This window comes from Lytechinus variegatus, chromosome 11 (assembly GCF_018143015.1).
Source record: "Lytechinus variegatus isolate NC3 chromosome 11, Lvar_3.0, whole genome shotgun sequence".
NCBI lineage: Eukaryota > Metazoa > Echinodermata > Echinoidea > Temnopleuroida > Toxopneustidae > Lytechinus > Lytechinus variegatus.
The window spans coordinates 27,305,579-27,328,173 of NC_054750.1; the positions used below are offsets into that span (position 1 = coordinate 27,305,579).

General features: G+C 35.9%; 1 protein-coding gene across 5 annotated transcripts in view; it reads right to left on the reverse strand.

The window, feature by feature from the left end:
* LOC121423643 (multiple PDZ domain protein-like) overlaps positions 1-22,595 on the reverse strand; it is a 93,062-nt gene that overhangs the window by 36,277 nt on the left and 34,190 nt on the right. For 4 of the 5 annotated variants that reach the window (XM_041619057.1, XM_041619056.1, XM_041619054.1 and 1 more), the window contains 8 exons: positions 21,719-21,926; positions 20,874-21,085; positions 16,887-17,280; positions 16,277-16,472; positions 15,104-15,223; positions 14,480-14,649; positions 13,844-13,956; positions 12,899-13,018 (listed from right to left, as the gene is read on the reverse strand). In XM_041619057.1, coding sequence (XP_041474991.1) covers positions 12,899-13,018; positions 13,844-13,956; positions 14,480-14,649; positions 15,104-15,223; positions 16,277-16,472; positions 16,887-17,280; positions 20,874-21,085; positions 21,719-21,926 — 1,533 coding nt within the window. The remainder of the gene's footprint in view (positions 1-12,898; positions 13,019-13,843; positions 13,957-14,479; positions 14,650-15,103; positions 15,224-16,276; positions 16,473-16,886; positions 17,281-20,873; positions 21,086-21,718; positions 21,927-22,595) is intronic. The other variant, XM_041619058.1, reaches the window with a different exon arrangement.

Consider the following 22,595-nt stretch of genomic DNA (forward strand, 5'->3'; position numbering starts at 1 on the left):
TAATACTGTTTTGAGCAACAAATGCAACAAGGTCATGACAATGTCAAATATACATCAACACACAAACAGATCTACCTTGCAATTTATGAGGAAAGATCATGCTAAACATGAAAAAAAAATCATGAGAAACTTGGGGAAAAACCATTCCACAAAGAAAAAAAATGTTGGTCTATGTCAGAGATGTCATAGAAATTCTGAAAGATTCAAACACAGTACCCAATGATCATGTGTCTTGGTTTAAACAATGGGTATTAAAGGAGAATGAAACCATTGGAACAAGATAGCTTGTGTGAAAACAGAAAAATCAAAGAAACAGATCAACAAAAGTTTGAGAAAAATCGGACAAAAAATGAGATTTTGATGTTCATCAATATATATTTATTTTGATGTTCGGCAATATATATCATATATATTCATGGTAGTTAAGTCTTCACTTTTATCATCAAAATATATACATGTATATATATGTATATGATATATATTGCTGAATCATAAAATGCCTCAACAGATACCTATTCATGAGCATAAAGGTTTAATCTTTTATTTGTAAACTGATTAAGCTTAATTTCTTTTCATGTGTTTGCATGCTGTAACTTAAGATTGGAAGAAATCATGAAACTGGTAAACACTTTACTAACATGAATATCAGTGTGTGGGACTAGAGTGAAATTTCATGGTATCTTTGGAAGAGTTTTTAAAGGTGAAAAAATAAAATATCATCATTGATTTTAACATATTTTGTCAATATCATAACAATAATTAACATACACAAAAATCAAGTTAAAAAATTATTTGTCCGGGGGTCAAACTCAAGGTCAAAGTTAAGGTCAAAGGTCATGACCTTATAAATTGCTCCAATACATTATTCGATGCATGTTTTGGATTCCTCTCTGAATTTCCTATCAAATGGTACCAGTTTCATGAAAATTGGTCAACACGTAACGACGCAGTGGCCATTGAAAGTTGAAGGTCACGCCCATTTTTGTCAAAACAAGGAGAAAAGGGCGGGCCGTAGCGCGAGAACTGACGGACCGATTGGACTAATTTTTTTTGTTTTGTGCTTGGGCCATGGTGAATTTTATGTATACCAAATTACAACGAATTCTGAGACGGTCGGGTGCAAAATTGCACATTCATTGGGTGAATTGGCATGGAATGACCCTATAGAACTATGCATAGGAAATCTGTGGTATTTAGCTACCTGATTTCACAAGGAAATGTGAATGTTGTATCAAGTTTTGGTCGATGTAATTTCCATAATTTGAATTTTAGGATCAAACGAAATATCCCGATGCTGTGTACATGAACACTGTCTCCATGGGAAAGCATTAGAAACCATTTTGCTCAATGACTTCATAAAAAATGAGTCTGAACGGCCCAAATTTTTCAGTAAAATGTATGGTCTTAATATAAATGCCAAGCTTACAACAATAAATGTATAGTACAATTAGTATATATTTATTCTGAAATGGCACAAGTTGTACACCAATTTTGTGGAAAGACCCAAAATAAATGACCTGATTTTCATCTCTTTACATCAAAGGTAGATATGAAAATGGTACTTTATCATTATTACGACTTGTAGGTTGCATTTTTACTTTACTATATGATACTCAGCCATCCAGGGCCCCTTCTTACAAAGAGAACACGATCCAATCAATTGTAACTCTATGGAAATCCATCAGTGTCATAATTTTTTCTACAAAAATATGCACGATGACCTGTGTTTGCAAAGAGAAGCACAGTGAATTTTCAAGAAATCAATGAATTTATGGATATACATTCATATCTAGAAACAAGTTTGAACAAACATGCATAATAGATGTTGACGTTGCTGGCCGTCCACAGTTGTGATTGATTGGATCAATTGCAACTCTTTGTAAGACGGGGCCTTGATTCTCCAGATTTCACATAAGACCAAGTAAAACCTTTTCAATTCAAATCAAAATGAAAAAAAAATCAATAAATGCAATTTCTGTGAAAGACAGATGAGCAAAAATGTCAAGATAGAAGAAAAAAAAATTGAACTGTGCTGAAAGCTATTCTTAAAATATGAAATTACTCAATATCTGATTTAAAACTATGTGCACGCATGAATAGATTGCTGAAAATGGAGCCAACAGGCTTTTGAAAAATCATTCACAACAAACCAGAAATCTATGATCTTGTACATGTAGAACTCAGAAATCATGGAAAACTATAGTTTTAACATTCCCTCATTTAAATGAATGACTGAAGATGAATGATCCAATGGATATTTTCATGGGTGCCATGTCTAGTAATATATTCCAGTCATGCACAAAATGATGCATCATCTACAAACAACTTTATGACCCACTCTCTCCCCCTCCCGAAATAAAAATCAAATGAATGGTTGATGCTGTAACAAAATAATTCTAACAGTCTAAAAATCAGAACACAGATAGAAAAAAAGAACTATCCATTCACTAAATCTGGAACACTAAGAATACAAAATGCAAAAGTACAGCGGCAGATAAACAAAAAGTCAATAATCGCACAGATAAATATGACAGATGATCCACCCACGATCTATCATGGGTGGGAGCACCGGCAAAACCTTCCTTTTACTGAAATTGAGAACTATAACCTCACCTCCCCTTTATTTTGTGGCTTGCCAGTAAGGGTGGGGGGGGGCTAAAACCCCAAATCTCTTTATAATGACCAATAGGCTTGCAAATACAAGCAAATGTGGTGTATTTATGAAATGAAAAAAACAGAAAATAAAAGTATTCTGTTCTGTCTAGAAAGCGCAAGTGTTTGTAATGTAATTCAACCCACTTATCTAGTTATGAAATTTTATTTTGAAATCTGAATGATTTTTTTTTCTCTGATGAATCTGATTGTATCTACATGCATATTTTGAAAGGCTTTTGTAATCAAGGAAAACTGGTCCAGAGATTCGTGAGGTGAAATGTGCAAGTGCAAAGTGAGTAACTTTCTAATTGTGAAATGGCCACCTGTATGACTTTGAAAATCTTCATTAAAAGATCCGATAAATATCATGTGGTAATGTTTTTGTGTGAAAATTGAGCAAAATTCAAGACTTTGGTTGTTAAGATGAATAAGTGTCATATATAATCTCACATGAAATGTTGATTTTGCTCTGTAAATTCATGCTGCATGTACAATATCATAACAAAATACGATACAAAAATATGTAATGCCATCAAACCATGCATGGTTTTAAAATGGAGGATTAGTTCATATGCAACACATACAAGGTAGCAGGAAGGGCATGGGTTAGAATTTCAATCATAAAATAACCAATATGCACAAACATAAGATTAAAAAAGGCAGCAAATGGAATCGCTAAAATCTGCAATAAAAGGGGAAATTAAACACATGCAAAATAGCATCGAAGGAAACTTACTTTTCGAGAGGTTTGAACATATCTTTACGTTGAGCGGTTACACTCCAAATAAGTTATGGGTGGGGGAAAAAGGTGAATGATAATGACAGCTTTGAAGTTATAATAAACTTTGAATAGGCTTGTATTTTCAAGTAAAAGTTAACCAAATCTAATCACAGGCTAGATCTTCTAAGGATGTATGCATATATGGTTGAAGTCTGCTTTATTCCATTATTATAGTACTGTTGAGAAATGCTATGTATAAATACATTGTACCTCCAACTTCTTGCTCATTTCAAACTATTCATTTGGGTACCTCTGCAAAAATGCATCTATAGATATTGGTGTAACTAATGCATGGATATAATTCAAAATGAAAATATGACTGATTTATGACATCTCTTTTAAAGGTGGAACCTTAAAAGAAAAATTAGAAGAAATGTTACAGCTCAGCAAAATATTAGTTGCCCTGTTTGATCACGATGGTGCCAAGTCATATTACTTTAATTATAACTGCACTACTGCATAGTTTCTTCCAGTACTTATCCCACATTCTTGTGAAATAATCATAAGAATGGATACTTAATTGAAATATATAATTTACTATCAGATTCATATTAATGATAATGGTTACGATTAAACACACAGCATGCCATCCAACTTACATTATGTGATCACGAGAAACGGTAAATTAACGTTAAGTGGAATCGAAGCCTCTCCCTTCTCCACGAACTCCAGAGCGAGGGCAGCAAACTTTAAGTGGAATTAATTGATATCTGAACAACTTCTTCGTGCAAGAGAAATCAATCGTGATGTGGGTGTGTGTATGTGTGTGTGAGTGTGTAAGGGATGCAAATAGTTAAATGCAGTAATGAGTATTAAACAATCATTTGTTTGAGGAACTGATCTACATTTTTTTTTCTTTAGCAACAAACATGTAGAAATGAAAGGAACAGATTTTAAAGTTAAGATGAAGGAAAAAAAGGCAAATGTAGTTCAGGGTGTTAAAAATGAGACATGACAAGCCAGTGGCAATTATTGAATCATGTAAACATAAAATAAAGATACTCTTAAAAGAGACAGGGGAGTGGAACTGAACAAGGATTTTTGGTTTCATTACTAAAAAAACGCAAACGCAGATTTTGAATGCAAGCTTGTAATTTGTTGAAAATCCAATTGTGCTTTAAATTTAAAGTCGCAACTGCTGGCATACACAGGCCTGTGCAGTCAAATAGAACTGGGAATATCTAGGCAAAATGAAATTTGAGCTGAAGCAACAAGAAATAAACGCAAATGCTTTTGATTGGGGGCTTGTATTTTAAATTTGGATGATTAAAAAACAAAAACAAATGAAATTTAAATGGTTAATATTCAAATACAGATATTTTCATAATTCTGTTCCTATAGCTGTACAAAACAATTCAAAATAAATTTCATTATAATTCAATGATTCATGCATGATTTTAGCTTCAACAATGGCCATACTTTTGGATATTTTTTGCATGGTTGACACATGAAATTAAGGTGTATGTGTGAAGTAGAAAGCATTGGTGACAAACAGAAGCAACCAAATTGTTCACAAAACTCTCCGAATTGGGCTCACAACCAGTAGTGGATCTAGCCAGATTAGACACAATAACTTTGGGCCTTTTCACACATGAATCTTGAATCATCATTGTAATAATGATTGCAATTCGTTTTTAGAATCATTGGTCCTTTCACTCCAAAACTGATTTGAATTTGAATTCCTGAGCAAAGGCGATGTGTCCTTGGTAAATTGTCAATCAAAGCACTGCATTGTATATCCAAACTACGATGAGTGCATGACAATTGTATTACATCTACGAAAGTGCTTGAAAGGTCAAGTAAGCTCCGCCCCCAAAAGATGTTTTGGAGGTAAAGCCTTTCACATAAAAAATTTGTACCGTTATTTGAGGGAAACTTAATTGGAATTCACCTCCAGAGTAGAATTTGAATTTGTGATTAAGATTAGCGTTTGTGATTCTAATCATGTTATAATTTGGTTTCAAACGTGCCAAATATCCGTCATTCGCCTGATTTTTCACTGGAATCATCATACAAATTACAATTTTTTTGCCGTGTGAAAGGGCGGAAAGACAGGCCAACCACAGTCCAGTGAAATGGTACTGCATCTAACCCCGCTAGATCCACCACTGATTTTCACAATTACAACTTCATGTTTGTAGCATAATTTTACTTTGAGCGAGTATTGAAATATTTCTTTTCACTATTGAGCGAGGGAGCAGAATACAGAAAAAATAATTTTTCTTGAAAATAATTAGACTAGTATCAACTTTTATACGAGCGTACATGAATACCAATTCACAATGAAGCAATGGCAAAGCTCACTTTGGTAAGTTTTCGTGATTTTTTAGAAAATTAATTAGGCACACAAATGAGGGGCATTTCATGCACTGTCAAAATAGAGTGATCTTATTTTCATTCTTAAAGTGGCCCCCATTGCACAAAACTAATACAGTTCTTTTATCAGTGATAACCATGGACACCTTATCGTTGATCTGCTCTCAGACCACAACATTGGTCAAGGACAGGTCGATGACAGCTGAATGACCGTCTTGACTCTCCTGGGGGGCATTTGCAGAAAGATTTGCAATCAAGTGCTTTGAACAAATATGATACACAATCTGATTTTCAACCAATCAAACTCACGCATTTGGGAATTGTGCTCCAATTTCGTTCAACTGCAACTGCGTTCAACTGCAATTCTTTCTGTTACCAAGCCCCCTGGATGACCATACAGTAGTTCTCCAGGGCATGATTTCCACTAAAGATTTGTTGGATGCCTAATCTAATAAAGTTTGTTTTATCCACAGTACAGTTCCCATAGAAACAGTCATATACCTGTCCTTCACGACCAATCAAAATCAAGGTAAGTTGTCATGTGACAACAAAATGTTGATGAAAAACTCTTCAGATTAGTACAGATTAGATCTCATACAATTTTAGGAGGTTGTAGTTCTACATTTAAGCCTTTCTTGATTATTTAAATCTCTACCGGTCAAGACAGTCATCCAATCACCATTGACCATCTTTCACCATCATTCTAGTAAGAATAAATTTAGTGAATGTTATACAGTAAAATGCACATATTTTCAATCATACACTGAAAAAGCATCAATAAATGGCAGCGTTTCTCTGAAGGAATGGGCTTTATTATATACTACACTGCATAAAATATCACTTCAATAAATAAAGTAACGACTGAAAATTCACTGAATACATAAATGCTTGGAATGACATAAAGTGACCTAGCATTCAAGGCACTACTAATTAGGCTCCATGTTTCAACCCAGTGTTCCAAGATATGGAGCCTGTTGCACAAAGAGTTTCAATCAATCACAACTTGATTTTCAACCTATGAATTGTGTGTATCAGGTAACTGCGCTTGATTTGTGTTTAAACGCAACTCTTTTTGCAAGCAACCCCTGAAATGATTAGCAGACCAGGGGTCCGTTGCAGAAAGAGTTGCGTTTAAACGCAAGTCAAAAAATCAGTTGCAAGTCCCAAATGCGCGCCGTTGATTGGTTGAAAATCAAGTTGCGCTTGATTTTTAGAGTTGCGATTGATTGCAACTCTTTCTGCAACGGGCCCCAAGACTGACCAGTATGTAGGCGGGTAGTTAATTTGATACTTTTAAAGGTCAAGTCCACCTCAGAAAAATGTTGATTTGAATCAATAGAGAAAAATCAGACAAGCACAATGCTGAAAATTTCATCAAAATCGGATGTAAAATAAGAAAGTTATGACATTTCAAAGTTTCGCTTATTTTCAACAAAATAGTGATATGAACGCGCCAGTTACATCCAAATGAGAGATTCGATGATGTCACTCACTCACTATTTCTTTTGTTTTTTATTGTTTGAATTATACAATATTTCAATTTTTACGAATTTGATGATTAGGACCTCCTTGCCTGAAGCACAAAATGTTAAAATAATGGAATTCCACGTGTTCAGGGAGGAATGAAACTTCATTTCACATGACAATGACGAGAAAATGAAAATATTTCATATTTCATATAATAAAATACAAAAGAAATAGTGAGTGAGTGATGTCATCAACTCTCTCAATTGGATGAAACTGGCTCGTTCATATAACTATTTTGTTTAAAATAAGCGAAACTTTAAAATGCCATAACTTTCTTATCTTACATCCGATTTTGATGAAATTTTCAATGTTATGCTTGTTAAATTTTTCTCTTTTTATTCAAATCAAGTTTTTGTTGGAGTGGACTTGTCCTTTAAAGATGGTAATTTACTTCAATGCAAATCCCATAAAAAACATGGCCAATTTAGAATTCGATTCACGAGTTAGTAAAATATTTGCAAAGCGAAAAAAGTTTTACTGCATTCAAGATTTGAATTGAATACTAGCCAAGCAGCTAATGCAAATGCCATTTTCACAAAGAGTGAAGTTTGATGTTAAGTTCAAAACAAATTTCTTAGTAGCATGTTTATTAGGCATCTAGAATGGGAAGATTTAAATGAGATGTATAAACACATAAATATGAATAAATATGAAAATCAACCCTTGGTGGTCATCATTTAGCACCTATAAATGCACAGAAATTCTACAACAACAACAATATAATAATGATCATGAATATGATGATGATAATAATAGTAATAACAACAATAATAATAATAATAATGAAAATAATAAATCTTCTAATTATCAATTTACATCTAAAAAATGAGCATTGCACCAGCACACAAACTGCATATTTTTATGTTTTTGATGAGCTTTCTAATGGGGTGGATTGAAATTCCAGGTGACGGCTCCATAAGGTTGTTTTTAAAGCCAATAGGTGGTTTCAAACCGCCTCGATCACAAGAATACCCGTTAAATTACGGGAACCGTTTTCGGCTAAAAAATACCCATTAATAATTCCAGCATTCACACCGCCCTGAAACATACCCTTCGGGATAAGTTCCAGAAGTTCCGAGCATGCGCATAGTATGGTCTGATAAGCAGGCAAGGCGCGAGATTCAAAATCACTAGCCCAGCAGCCACCCATGGCACCGCGCCCAACGAACGACAGGCTGGGCTAAAAGTTCCCGTAATTTGCTTTCACATCGCCAAAATACCTGCAGCCTTGGAAAAACCCCTGCGAAAATTCTCGTAATTTAGCCAAGTACCTACTATTTAGCGGGTATTTACTTTCGGGGAAATTACGTGTGGTTTGCTTTCACATTACCAAAATATCTGGTATTTTCTGATCAGGGTAGATTTCCTGATCAGAGAATACCTGGAACTGACAAACTTCGAGGCGGTCTGAAACCACCTAATGAGCCACACCAGCTTTGAACAGCACCAGCTAAGGACCACAGACTACCTAGTTCCTGGATCTTTACCCAAGATGCAATATTTTGATCATGCGGTCTTATGCCAATGATAATGATTCCGCATTTCTTTACATACCTGTAATACAATATCTGTCAAAAACATATTTAAAAAAAAAAAACCTAATCACTATATCCAATATCTAACCTAAAACATATAACTCAAATACGTGAATAACTGAATAATTAATTAATCTTAATATTTGCAACTGTACTTATTCCATTGGAAATATCATATACAGCATTTTGTATGTAATTACATTGGTATTGTAGTCTATTTCATTCTGTATATGTGCATATGTATTTGTAACTATTTAAACCTGATGTGAAAGGATTTTCCTACATGGGACAATAAATACGTTCAATTCAAATAATGGACATAAGTTTAAATAAATAGATAAACAGAGCAATGACCTGAAGTTAAACACATACAGAGGATTTCGAAAGGTTATCCTGCCCCTTTCACTAATACCTTGCAAACTTTCAGACTAAACGCTTTGATCTTGGTTTCCTTTATGTGCATGTTTATATCCCAAATATAATTACCGTGTTTACATGTGATCGGCTTTTGCATCGGCTTTTTCATAGCGTGTAAACGCGATTAACTTGCATCGGCTCTCGGTTCAGAATCGGCAATTTTGCACCACCAAAGTAGTAGGTTCAGAACCGCAAGCCGATGCAGAATCTGCTTTTTTACTACGTGTAAACAGAAAGCCGATTCTGTATCTGCAATTGGTGCGCATTTCATTTACTTTACCATTGTGACTTAATTGTAAGCCCACGGATCCAGCATTGTCTTTACCATGACGTATATTGTTGGTGTGCGTATCATTTCAAGGTTTTGACAAGCGAGCCGATTCTGCACCGCGAGCTGTAACAGCGTGTTAACGCGGTGCAAGATAAACCAAAAGCCGATTCTGCATCCGCTTTTGGTTCTGAACCAAAAGCTGATCATATGTAAACATGGTAAATATCTACCAGGGGAATGAATTACATATTTCCAGATATTTACATCTTCAACTGATGATCTATTCTAGATACACCATGACCATCTATATATACAAAAATATTGAATACACTTTGTAATCGCCAATGATACCAAGAAATGTATCATTATGAATACTGGGCTGAGGTTTGGAAAACTATAATATTAATAAGTTAAATCCAAAGCCAATACCATATAGAGATGAAATAGACAATGAATTACTATAAAAAAGAACTAAAAAATGTGCATTTATGTATCAGAAAAATAAAATGTGAAAGTGGATGTTATTTCTAAAATAAAATGCAACTGTTCGTTAAAAATATTTGTAAAAAGAGTTTATATTAATATAATTCTAGTGTTTTGAAAGATTTAGTATCAATCCCAATCTAATTATACTTGAAAGGAATAGAAGCTTTATCCTGAGGTCAGCTAAGTGGTTACAAAGAATTGGGAAACCCAATTATAATTGGAATAAACATATGTATACAGACCAGCCAACCTCTGGGAATGAAAAACTGTATTCTGTGAAAAAAAACCTGCATTTTTCCCCAAAAAATTGTATTTCATAATAAAATGCTTGGCACACTCCCTCAACACGGCGCTCAAGCTGCATGCAAGCTAAAATGTGCACTGCTCTTGCAGATGAAAGAAAAAACATTGAAACATATGTATATCTCACCCTGATTAAAAAAAAAATGATTGAAAAAAAAACCAATTACCTGAAATAACATTGATCTAATAACCATATTTGTGTACGCTTTTACGAAATAGAGACATATAGAGATGATTTTTCTCAAGAAATTACGATTTTGGAGAGAATTTTTTTTTTACAAAAAACATAGCTTTTGAAGAAAAAATGTACTGCCGTATTTCGGTTGCAAAAAACGTAGTAAATACCCCTAAAACGTACTGGTTGGCAGGTCTGTGTATATTTTTTTATCTTTATAACCACAGGAAGTGTTGCAAGACGATTTTACAGTAAACTATTTCTGGTTGTTAAATTCTATGTTTTATTTCTAATCCTCATCTCTCTGAATTGTAACATATTCTTGGTATTACCCTCATTTGCACAAAAAATAAAGAAATCAATAAATTATTACATGTATGTTTCTTAATGTGGATTGCAAAATGGCAAGAAGTCAACATTAAGACATCATGGTGTTATAATCTGTAAAATCAGAGGCTTAAAAAAAAGAAAACAATGACGTACTGTCAAGAGTCATGTAAGTGATAAGCTTATAATTTTCAATAAACATAGTAGTTAAGTCTGTGCAAGTCAATCTTCTACAAGTTGAATAATCACCAGAGTCGAATAATTTTTTTTCCAACTTGGTCAAATAGAGGCTCTCATATCACTCCAATCTTGAATTTGCTGCATTGGCTCCCTATCAAAATTCAGATTTAAGATTTTCTTGCTTGCTTTTCATAGTATTCTGGGATCAGCACCACAATACAGTCTTTCATTTATCAATTACTACAGACCAAGTAGGTCTTTGTGCTCATCCACTTCTGGCTACCTTGTTATTCCAAAAGTTTCAAGAACTTGGGGGGGAAAGATCATTTGCTTTTGCATGCCCCACTTTGTGGAATATCCTTCCTGAAGACATAAAAAATGTACCTCTGTCGAGACTTTAAAAAACCTTCTAAAAAATTTTATCTTTAACTCTTAGCTCTTTATGCGCCTTGAGCAATCTACAGAGTGGATTTGGCACTATATGAGTCACATTATTATTATTTGTGCAAAGCATGTACTATTTAATAAATTATATATTATATAAACATATCATTCTTATGCTACAGTCACATTAAAGTAACCGACTTTAGACTAGACTTTTGTTGCTATTTCAGGCAAGCATAGGCCACTGCACACCTTATGACTGTTCCACGATCCTATTTTTGAACAAATTGCATTTTTCTTGTTTTCTGAAAATGTGAATGATTTTTTTTTTATGATAGGTTCAAATTAACCGAAAGAATAATAATATAACAATTTTGGATGACTGCAAGTCTTTATTGTGGAGTAAAGGATGAATTAGTTTCAATCGTAGCAAATCGTATGATTGCTATGACGTCACTACAACAAGATATTACGTTTACTTCTTTTCTAATAAGGATGATAGCATAGTCACATATTTGAACATCTAGGTATTTTTACGATGATTTGGAACATTACACAGTAAGATATTCCATGTTTCAATATTAGCATCATATTCTACATCGCGTCATTCCAAATCGGGTCGCAGACCAATCGTAAGGTGTGCGGTGGCCTTAATACAAGCTTTTACGCAACTACCAATGACATACATGTACAATTGGTTGGATTGGAGTCAGTTTCGTTGGTGTTATAGTACCAAGCAGAAGAAAGAAGCACACTATTCCAAAGCACCAAATGATATGAGGCAAGAAAATTTTGTGTAGCATCAAAAATGGCAAGTAAATAATAACAATACGGATTATATTAGAGATCTACACACATCCAACATGAGAGCTAGATGCTCTAATACAGAGCTGAGTGACCAAATAGAATTACACTGCTCACATCACACAAGAAATTCTTTTATGCCATTATCCATTCACACTTGGGTGAAGAGTGACAAATGTCTTCCTAATTGACAATACTGCCGGGCAGATTTGAACCTAGACCTTGTGGTCCTTTGAGTTGTACACACACAATGGAATATACTTGATATGTCAGATCTAAATAAATACTGTTCTTAATCTTGTAAAAAAAAAGAAAATTTCAGCAATATGCAAAAGATATGGAATTACATGTTTACGGATAATAAAAGAAAAATCTTATGCTAAAATCATTATGTGGTTGATTAAGTTGTATTTGGCCAGCAGAGCAGACAAGTAATCAAGATTTCCTATGAAAAATACAGGAAATCTGAGCCAGTAGGAATCTCTGTACGTCAAAAAACACGATCAAGGGAAAGTATATGAAGTTGAAATGGAAAATATTAAAATGAAAATGAATCAAGTAAAAAATGTGAGGAAATGGAATTCATGAAAAAGGGAAAAGTAGGAATTTAGAACTGAAAGATACTTCATGAAAAACACGAGGAGAGGAGGTAGAGTAGAAGAGTTTTATTCAAAGAGGCCAGAGAGCTGGCTGACCCGGCTGGCACGCCTGATAAATGGAGCCGGGGTAGGACTTACGATTGCCGCTGGCGAGCCGACTCGAAGACTCTGGACTTGGAAATGCATCGGGTTTGAGGCGTTGCGGATGACGGCCACTGCTTGATCATGGGTCGCTTCTCGAAGGTCACAGCCATTGACCTGGAGGGGGTCAAGGGTCATGGGGGGATATAAAAGATATGTGAAACATGTTAGAATAACTATTACTATGAGATGGAAAGGTTTAACAGCTTCTTGTTTAGGAAAGTAGACATTGGAATAAAGTGAATGTACACTGCTTGTACATGTACAAAGAAGGGTATTTCCTTCTTTTATAACAAGAAATTATAGATTACGAAATCATAATCATCATCCTCATTATCATCATCATCATCGCCATCATCACCGTCTTCGTCAACATCATCCTCATCAAAATCATCACCATCACCGTCTTCGTCATCATCATAATCATCATCATTGTCGTCATCAGCATCGTCATCATCATCCTCATCATCATCATCTTCCTCATCATCATCATCTTCGTCATCATCATCATCTTCATCATCATCACCATCATCATCATCATCATTGCTTCACCATCACCACCACCACCACCACCACCACCGTCGTCATCAGCCAGCACCACCACCATCGTCGTCATCTTCACCATCACCACCACTACCACCGTCGTCATCAGCCAGCACCACCACTATCGTCATCATCATCAGCATCTCCATCATTGCCACCATCATCAACATTCCCTTGCTTTTATTCTTCCTCCTCATAATCATCATCCTCTTCATTATCATCATCATCATCATCCTCATCATCACCATCATCATCACCATCATCATCATCATCATCATCATCCTCCTCCGCATCATCATCATCATCATCATCATCATCCTCCTCATCCTCATCATCATCATCATCATCATCCTCTTCATCACCACCACCATCATCACCCCAATAATGATTAGCACTCACCTCTAGAATCCTGTCCCCTGTTTTGAGTTGTCCCGTTTTCCATGCTGGGCTGCTCTCAAGAACATGTTTGATGAAGATACCTTGAACAACCTGCCCATCTCCTCCTGCACGTCCTACAAGAATAGAATAACGACAAAAGTATTGCATCATCAAAGGCGTCTCTTTAAACTACTGATCTGGGGGATGTTTCATATTCCTAGTTGTGATTTGCATATCCCTAAATAGTCAGTGTTGGAACAAATCACTCTTTTCACATTCACATTGCCAAGAAAAATGATTCAATAATATCATCAGTTTACTTCTGATTTAATCTACACACTATGTGGTCTTATTTCCATTTGACAAAGTAAAATTAATAGTAGAAGAAGAGATAATTAGAACAACTGGGGATTAGGCTAAATGAGAATTAAACAAAGTGGATATTAGACCAAGTGAACTGTAGACCAAACAGCATTTTGACCAAATTGAGAGTAGACCAAGTTTGTTAAGCCGATGTGGTATTAGATTATCTGAGAATTAGAATAACTGCTTGTGGACAAAGTAAATATAAACATTTGAAAGCACACACCAGGGCAAAGGGAAATCCCCAACCAGAGCCAAGGGAAATCCCCTTCAAGAACTCTTCTTGATACATACCTCCCACTATGCTGATACCTAGACTCCGCCCTGGTTCCTTAGTAACGGTGACCGTCTTCACATCTCCCCACTCGCTCTCCTCTGAGGGTGTGGTCTCGGTGGGCGGAGTCATGCTCGGAGGGGTTGTCATGGTAATGTCCATACTGGAATTTGGAGTGACAGATGGACTACTGCTTGAAAAAAGAGAGGGGAAATAAATATATGCAAATTTTATTTTGTCGGACCAAAGGTTAGGGCATTTCTTCTCATGTGTACCATTCTTTTCCTTATTTCTCTTTATCATACTTCTTCAGGTTAACTTAAAACTCTGAAATATTGACCTCTTTCTTTATGGAGTATCTTCATCATTACCTTTATAAGTACATGTATTACCAGTACCATCATCAATATCATTTATCATTAACATCATTATCATCATCATTATCAAATATTATCTTTATCCATATCATCAACATCATCTTTCTCATTATCATTATTATTATCATCACCACCAACAACACCACCACCACCACCAACATCACCATCACCACCATCATCATCATCATAATCATCATCATCATTACCACCAACATTAAAATTATCATTATCATCATAACCATCATTATCATCATCAAATTCTTGTACCTATCTGTTGATCTGACGATGCTGGATGACCGAGATGTTCTCAGGGGCGGGGTACCCATGGGGGAACCATAAGATGACTCTAACAGACTAGCTGCCTTGGTAGCTGGGATGTACGTCACGCTGGATGGTTTATATAATCAAATATTTCATGGTGGAGAAGGAGATATGACAAATTATACAACTTGATCCAAGAAGATGGGACAAACTATAAGAGGCACATGGGTAGGGTGAATGGAATAAAATTATCTAACCAAGCCTGAGGACAGATAGCAAACACATTCATATTGCCAATAAAGTCATAGACCACTTCATCATCTTGATATTAAAGGTGATCATTTGCTTTATATTCCGTATCAGAAAAGATCTGATGAGGTAAAAGAGATTTCATTCAGAAATTGATTTTAAGTGTCACTGAGTGATAATCTTCATAAAGAACCATTGTATGTCTGCACATATAACCAACGTATCATGGGTAAGTGAAACGTTAAATGTGAGGTGTTATCCTGATGATTCGGCAAAGGTATAACATAAGAAAAAACAAGAATTTTATTCCACACTTCTATGGAATGCTAGTGTAAATTTATTTTTTTATTAATCATGACAAATATAATGTATCCCATAATTCATTGAAAATTCATATACTGATAACCATTATTTTCTTTCATATAATATTGGGGGGATAACTTTTGTTCACAAGATCAAAACTTGGTGAATGGGATGGCCACTAGACTTCCATGAAAGTCTGGGGGCCGTTTCATAAAGCTGTTCGTAAGATAAGAGCGACTTTAAGAACAACTGGTGATCCTTTCTTACGCGCAAAACCATCGCCAATGAATATACCATTTGCCATAAGAAAGGATCACCAGTCGTTGTTAAAGTCGCTCTTAACTTACGAACAGCTTTATGAAACACCCACCAGGACTCAGTAAGCCTGGGGGTAATTAAACTACTGCTATAAGAATACCCCCCATGAGTATCAAATAATGAGTGTGTGGGTGGGTGATTCATAAAGCTGTTCGTAAAGTAACGCACGACTGGAACATGTTCTCAGGTGCTAAGTCAGCTACGTAGGATATGCCAATTAGCTCCAGAGAGGGTCACCAATCGTGCTTACGAACAGCTTTATGAAACGCCCGCCAGGTTTTGTGAACAAGTGTATTGTGTAAATCTCACGTGATATCGGTTCCCTGCAGGAAGCTCCGCCTTAGGACCCCCCTGGCCGTGTTGTTGCTGAGGTTACGCATGCTCTCTCCATTCACTCCAGTGATGTAATCACCCATTGAGAGGCGCCCGTCCTGCTGGACACACCCACCACGGATTATAGACTTGATGACCACCCCGTTGGCCTTGTCCGCACTGACCGTCAAACCTTAGCAATGGGATTCAAAGTTTCAATTACGATACAGAGGACACGAAGGAATGCAATTCAAATAAAACAAATCAGGAGCCTAGGTATGAAGAGAAGAATGACAAGAATAAAAGACAAAGAACAGGAAGAGTAAGGGGAAGACAATAATAGAAGAATTACAGAAAGAACATGTACCTATTGGATAATTCCATTATTCTTCTCATTGGGGTCACAAAAACATGTGAGGTTCAAAATGATGCTGAAAGTAAAAGGTTGAAAGGTTCATCTAAAGGGTTAATTAAGATATTGTCTTAAGTTTAAAGTGATCAGCACTGCAAGTTTTTAATAAGAGACCCACGGGTCACACATATTCAGTTCTCTTTCACATAACAGGCACAGGTGACGCGAAATAAATAATAAAGGTGTCATATTCACCTAGACCTGCATTTGTTTTCTTCAAGACAATGGTTTCTTCCAGGGTTGGAGGCAGGACCACATTAGAAGACTTCCTCCTACCAATGGGTGGTGTTGACCTCATCGGTACCATCTTAGCCACGCGTTCGTCGGAGCTACGCTCCTCGAGTGACGCCTGTCGGTGATGGGAGAGAGTGATTGTAGCACTGGAGCTAAATGTACTGGAAGGGGAAAACCCCTTGGAGCCTGGCGGGGAATACCCTCTAGGTCCAAGGAGAGAAGCGGAGGTGGAGCGGGGAGAAGAGCGGGGGGAGGAGGAGGGACTGGTAGCAAACCGGTTCTGGCGGAGGATGGGCTTTGGAGGGGGCTTGGGTGGGGTGCGCTTGGGGTGGGGAGGGGTGGCTGGTGCAGAGGGCTGCTCATTAGTTATATTACAAATGGTAATTGTTAGTAATGGGCGGAGGGGGGTTTGATTGGGCGCATTATTAGGGAAGGGTAGTAAACCACACATTTATGATATGTTAGCACAACATCACATAAGTGGAAATGATATGGACATTAATCAGGATAAATCAATCAACAAATAAATGGTTAAAAAAGAATATAAATGATTAAAAGAAAACAAATGACCACACAATCAAACAAATTAATACGTTTGATCAATAGACAGCCACACAGATGCAAGATTAGTTAAGAATTAAAAGGGTTCCATTTATGGATATAATAGAAAGGTTGAATTTGAATTTTGGAAGGAGCAGGGATGCGGAGGAAAGCGATAGATGGGGAAAAAACCACAGAATGAAAAGCGAAGATGCAAATAACGGTAAGTACATCTATATCTATGACCAAGTCACATGATCAAATGGATAATGAATGCAAATCAAATATCATAATGCACAAATGTCAAATGTATTAAATCAATCAACAAAGTAGTGTCACAGTGTAATAAAATAAACTTGTGATTAATTGTTTAACTATTTCACATTTTGATCAAAAGAATCCTTTAAGTTTACAAAAAAGTAAAATCTTGCAAAAAAAACAATACTAAATAGACCCTAAAAAGGAAAAAATACTAACAGATAATTCACTGATTGAAGCATGTGCTAAATTTGTGCAATTGTCTTGTTTTCTTATACTAAATCACAGCAAAGTGGACATATTAATTTTTTTTCAATGATGTGAGAGTGACAAATTTCATCAAACTGCAATACAGGCATTGTGTGTTTACAACACATGTACATGCATTAAATACTTCCTCATAGTTTTGTAATCCTCTCAGCACATCCAGAATGTTCAGATTATTCTCGTTTCAATTGATTCATAATAAAATAAGAAATTCCTTGAAAGCTAAAATGCCTGATCAGGGTTTCTGTGCTAACTAACTAATCTGTAGCACTGAGAAAAAAATTGTATCAAGTGCTACATAAATGTTGCAAATTGATATTATCATGATTATTATCATAATGTACATGTGATTACGTGTTGCATTGAGCAATTCCATGAAATAATCAACCTTTTTGTACGTCCGACCCCCATTTTTCTCAAGTTTTACTTAATTTCATAGACCAACCAAGTCATGGTAATTTGAGAGCATTACAGACATCAAAAGAACAAGAAATCAGAGACAGAGAATTTCATGAAAGTCCCACATATAGGGGGGCGGATGTACATATTTTATGGAATTGCCCCATTTTGTCAGTGCAAAAGCCTATGAATAAAATGAAAGCAAGTATTTTTTTCATTTTTAAAGTAGATCAAAAAGCCATGTGCTTTTATAAAGATTAATTACCAAAGGGTAAAGAAACATTATTTAAAATCATTTATTAGGAAGGGAAATCCATGCATGGTAGTTTAAGGCAGAAATTTCTCATCAAAGATTTACTAGTAGATAAACTACAGAGAGTAATAAAATATTTGATACAAAATACATTTATAAGTTGAATATGGGGACAATATTAACAGCACTGATAATATCAACGATTTTTCATATAGCAGGTTGCCAAAATTAAATGAGACAATATAAATCAAATATACAAAGATAAAAGAAATCAGAGATGCATTACACAGAGATTTGTATGCTGCATTCTTATTTCTATACAATGTTATTAGACTCGTTTGGCAAGATGGACTCAAAATGAGACCAATATCAACTTAAAATAGATGCAAAATATCAGACAACATAAAGAATATAAATAATGATACATTCACACATCACATTTCACTGTCTGCTTCATGTTGTTATACGAATATGGAAAACATTCAGAGCAAAAGTGAAGAAAATGAATTGTGTGAGCACTAGGGACAGTGATTTTTTCATTTACCAGTAAATCAATACAGAAAATCTGTTCTGGTTCTTTAATTTTCATGTGAAAATTAATCTAATATAACTTTGCAAAACGGAATTCATGTTTCTGCTGTGTAAACTTTCTATGACAAAACAGAATCTCCATTTTTAAATTATGTTTAAACTATAAAATTACAGGACTTCAGGAACGGACAAGACCATTTCTTTTCATTCAATAGGGAAATCACTGTCCCTTCAAGTGATGACAAACAAAATGGTATACAGCAAACCACTAAAATTGCATAAGATCACTATTGAAAAAAAAACATATGGAAGGGAGTCTTGGCCATGAGAGGGGTGGGTGTTGGGGACGGACTTTCTCATCAGATTCAGTTAATGACTCAGATTCAGAAGTCCAGTATAAACTCTGGTCTAAAATTGTGGTTAAATTATGGATAGCAAAATGCTAAACAAAGTCTCTTCGAGTATACTTTCAAATAAAAACTGAAATGTTTTTATTCATCATTAAGACTATAAAGAATACAGTAAAAATATGGAATACATAATGTTAACAAAATTTTGACAATTTTGGCTTACCATAATTTTGGCAGAGTTGGACCCAGGGTCTACATTAAACTGGACTTCAGAATATGGGCCCCAAAGTCTATCAATACCCTTAAGTTCTTCCCTGCATAATTTCTTCAAGTTTCCCCCAAGAATTCCAAAGCAGCAAGTCAAGCAGAACAGGGCCCCGTCTTACAAAGAGTTACGATCGATCCGATCAATCACAACTATGGAAAGCCAGCAACGTCTACATCTAAAATGCATGTTTGTTCAAAATATTTTCTAGATATGATATATATTTATTCATTCATCATTCTTTTGAAGATTCAGTGCGATTCTCTTTGTTTACTATCATACTAAGGAGATTGTGCAAATTTCCTGTGGAAAAATATGGCATGGATTGACTTCCATACAGTTGAGATTGATTGGATCAATCGTAACTCTTTGTAAGACGAGGCCCTGATCTTCAAAATACCAATCTTAATTTACAGCATAGCAGACATTATGATGAACAGCCTTATTGAGCAACTCTGAGCATTTTTTTTATTCCTTAATGCACCATACAGAAGCAATAATAATCTAGACGGGGAATTAAGCAGCAATCTCTCATCCGAAGGCAAAAAGTTAAATGTTTCAAATCAATCTCTGTTAGTTATATCAAAGTCAGTAATATCAAATTGGCATTGTTGTGCATAGAGTGATATATTATACAAAGTTATTCATTCTACAAGAGAAATGAAAAATAGATTTGAAATACAGATTTTTTTTCTTTCTAACAACTACTAAAAGAGAAAAAAAAAATTATTGCAAACATCTGATTCCTCAATTTATTAAATGACAGATTGCAATAATATTGAACTACTAGAATTTCAAAACTTATTCAATTTACAATTTTCTCTGCTATAAAATTTTGTAACAAACAATGTAACAAATACTCAAATTAACAGTTTACTGTTAAAAAAATATGTTGTAAAAAGGACGTACACAAATTCACTCTCAGTGAATCTTGCAATCAATGCTATCAAAAGATTCCACATTTAATAATTGAAACCTCTCACAATAACAAATTGTATGAAACAGTGGGTGTTAATTTCAACCCGGTGTTAGTGTTAACACCACAGAGATTTAAACGCCATACCCTATCCTAAGTGTCATCTTACCTCTTCTTTGGCTACTGTTCCACTAACACCAACACTGACTGGTGGAGGTGTTGAGGACACTGGTGCTTCAGGTTTTGGGCTGTCTGACACTGTGATAGACGACACCAGATCAGGGGGCATGGTTGGTGTTTGGGTGTCCGGTGTTTGGGGTGCTGGTGGAGCACTGTGGGATACTGAAACCTCTGCTGCCACTATTGCTGGTTCTGTAGGAACTATTAGGATAGGGGGTGGGTGAGGAGAGTAAATCAGTTAATGTATGTGTACTTTAAAAAATATATATCAATACAACTTGAAAAGTAAAATTCAGGGACTGGCATAAATACCAAACCTTATGAAAAATAGTAACACATTATTACCATATAGCACTTAATGCTTACTCTATCAGCAGTCTCTTTGTGCTCTAAAGTAATGCAGTATAATTACCCTCACATGAGCAGAGCAGCCGTTATGTATTCTATGTTTCAAGAAATTACCAGAATGAAGGATTTCACAAACTTCTAAATATTATTGCGAATTTGTAATTACAACAAGTTCTACGGAATGGGTCCCTGGGAACTTTTCATGAAAAAAAGCTGTCAGATGTTTTATCTGACAGTTACCATAATAGCTGTGCTTCTCAGCCAATCAAAATCAGGGAAAGTTGTCAGATCTGGGGCCCGTTGCAGAAAGAGTTGCGTTTAAACGCAAGCCAAAAAATCAATCGCAAGTCCCAAACGCACTGTTGATTGGTTGAAAAGCAAGTTGCGCATGATTTTTAGAGTTGCGATTGATTGCACCTCTTTCTGCAACGGGCCCCTGACCACTTGTCACACAAAAATGTTGATAAAACGCTCCCCGAATCTTACCTTCAACAGAAATTGGTTTGACCTCCATTTCCGTCTCCATCTCCCTCTCGGCCTCCGCTATCTCCCTCTCCGCTTCCTCCATCGCTTCCTTGGCCATTATCCCGGCCGCTAGGGGCGAGATATCAACGTCCGGTAGCATGGGCGTGGTGGTAGACATAGGGGGTGGGGACTCCTGCACCATGGCGGGCGTGGCACTTACGATCTGGGTCTGAGCAAGTTATAATTGGACAGGAAAATTCAATAAAGAAGTATTTCAACCTTTGCAACATAGATCATTACAGTACACATACCTCATAAATTACAGTGTGTTCATATGTCTATAACATTTGCAGCCAAGGACTTTACAGGGCGCCGTAACACAAAGGTTAGCGATTAATCGCTAAATGAAATGACCAATCAAGATCCTCGTTGCACGTGCATTTTGCTGAGTAGACTGACTATTAGGCCTGGGACTTTCGGGTTTTTTTCTCTTCGGGTACCCGTGGCAATTTTCGGGCGGGTACCCGGGTACCCGAAAATCATGTCGCTCGAAATATGACTGGTGGAAAAACCCCATTGGTGACGTCATCAAGCCAATGCGATGCAAGCCAATTTATGAATGAAAATATAGTAAGCATGCGCATTGCAAGGCTCCCGTGCGCCACGCATTATTCCATCGAAACAAGTCTGCAATACTCTGTCACCTCGTACCAAAATCGACCTAGAATTCCACTTTTCTATATTTCATATGAATTATGAAAGGTATTCTCAGAGGATCTATTTTCTCACCGATAGCGCACAGGTAAGCAAATTTTTATTACTTCTTGCTTTTCCGTCAAAATCGTACGAAGTAGCGTCGATATTACATCGTGTTCGTGAGTTTGTAGAATCTATCGCT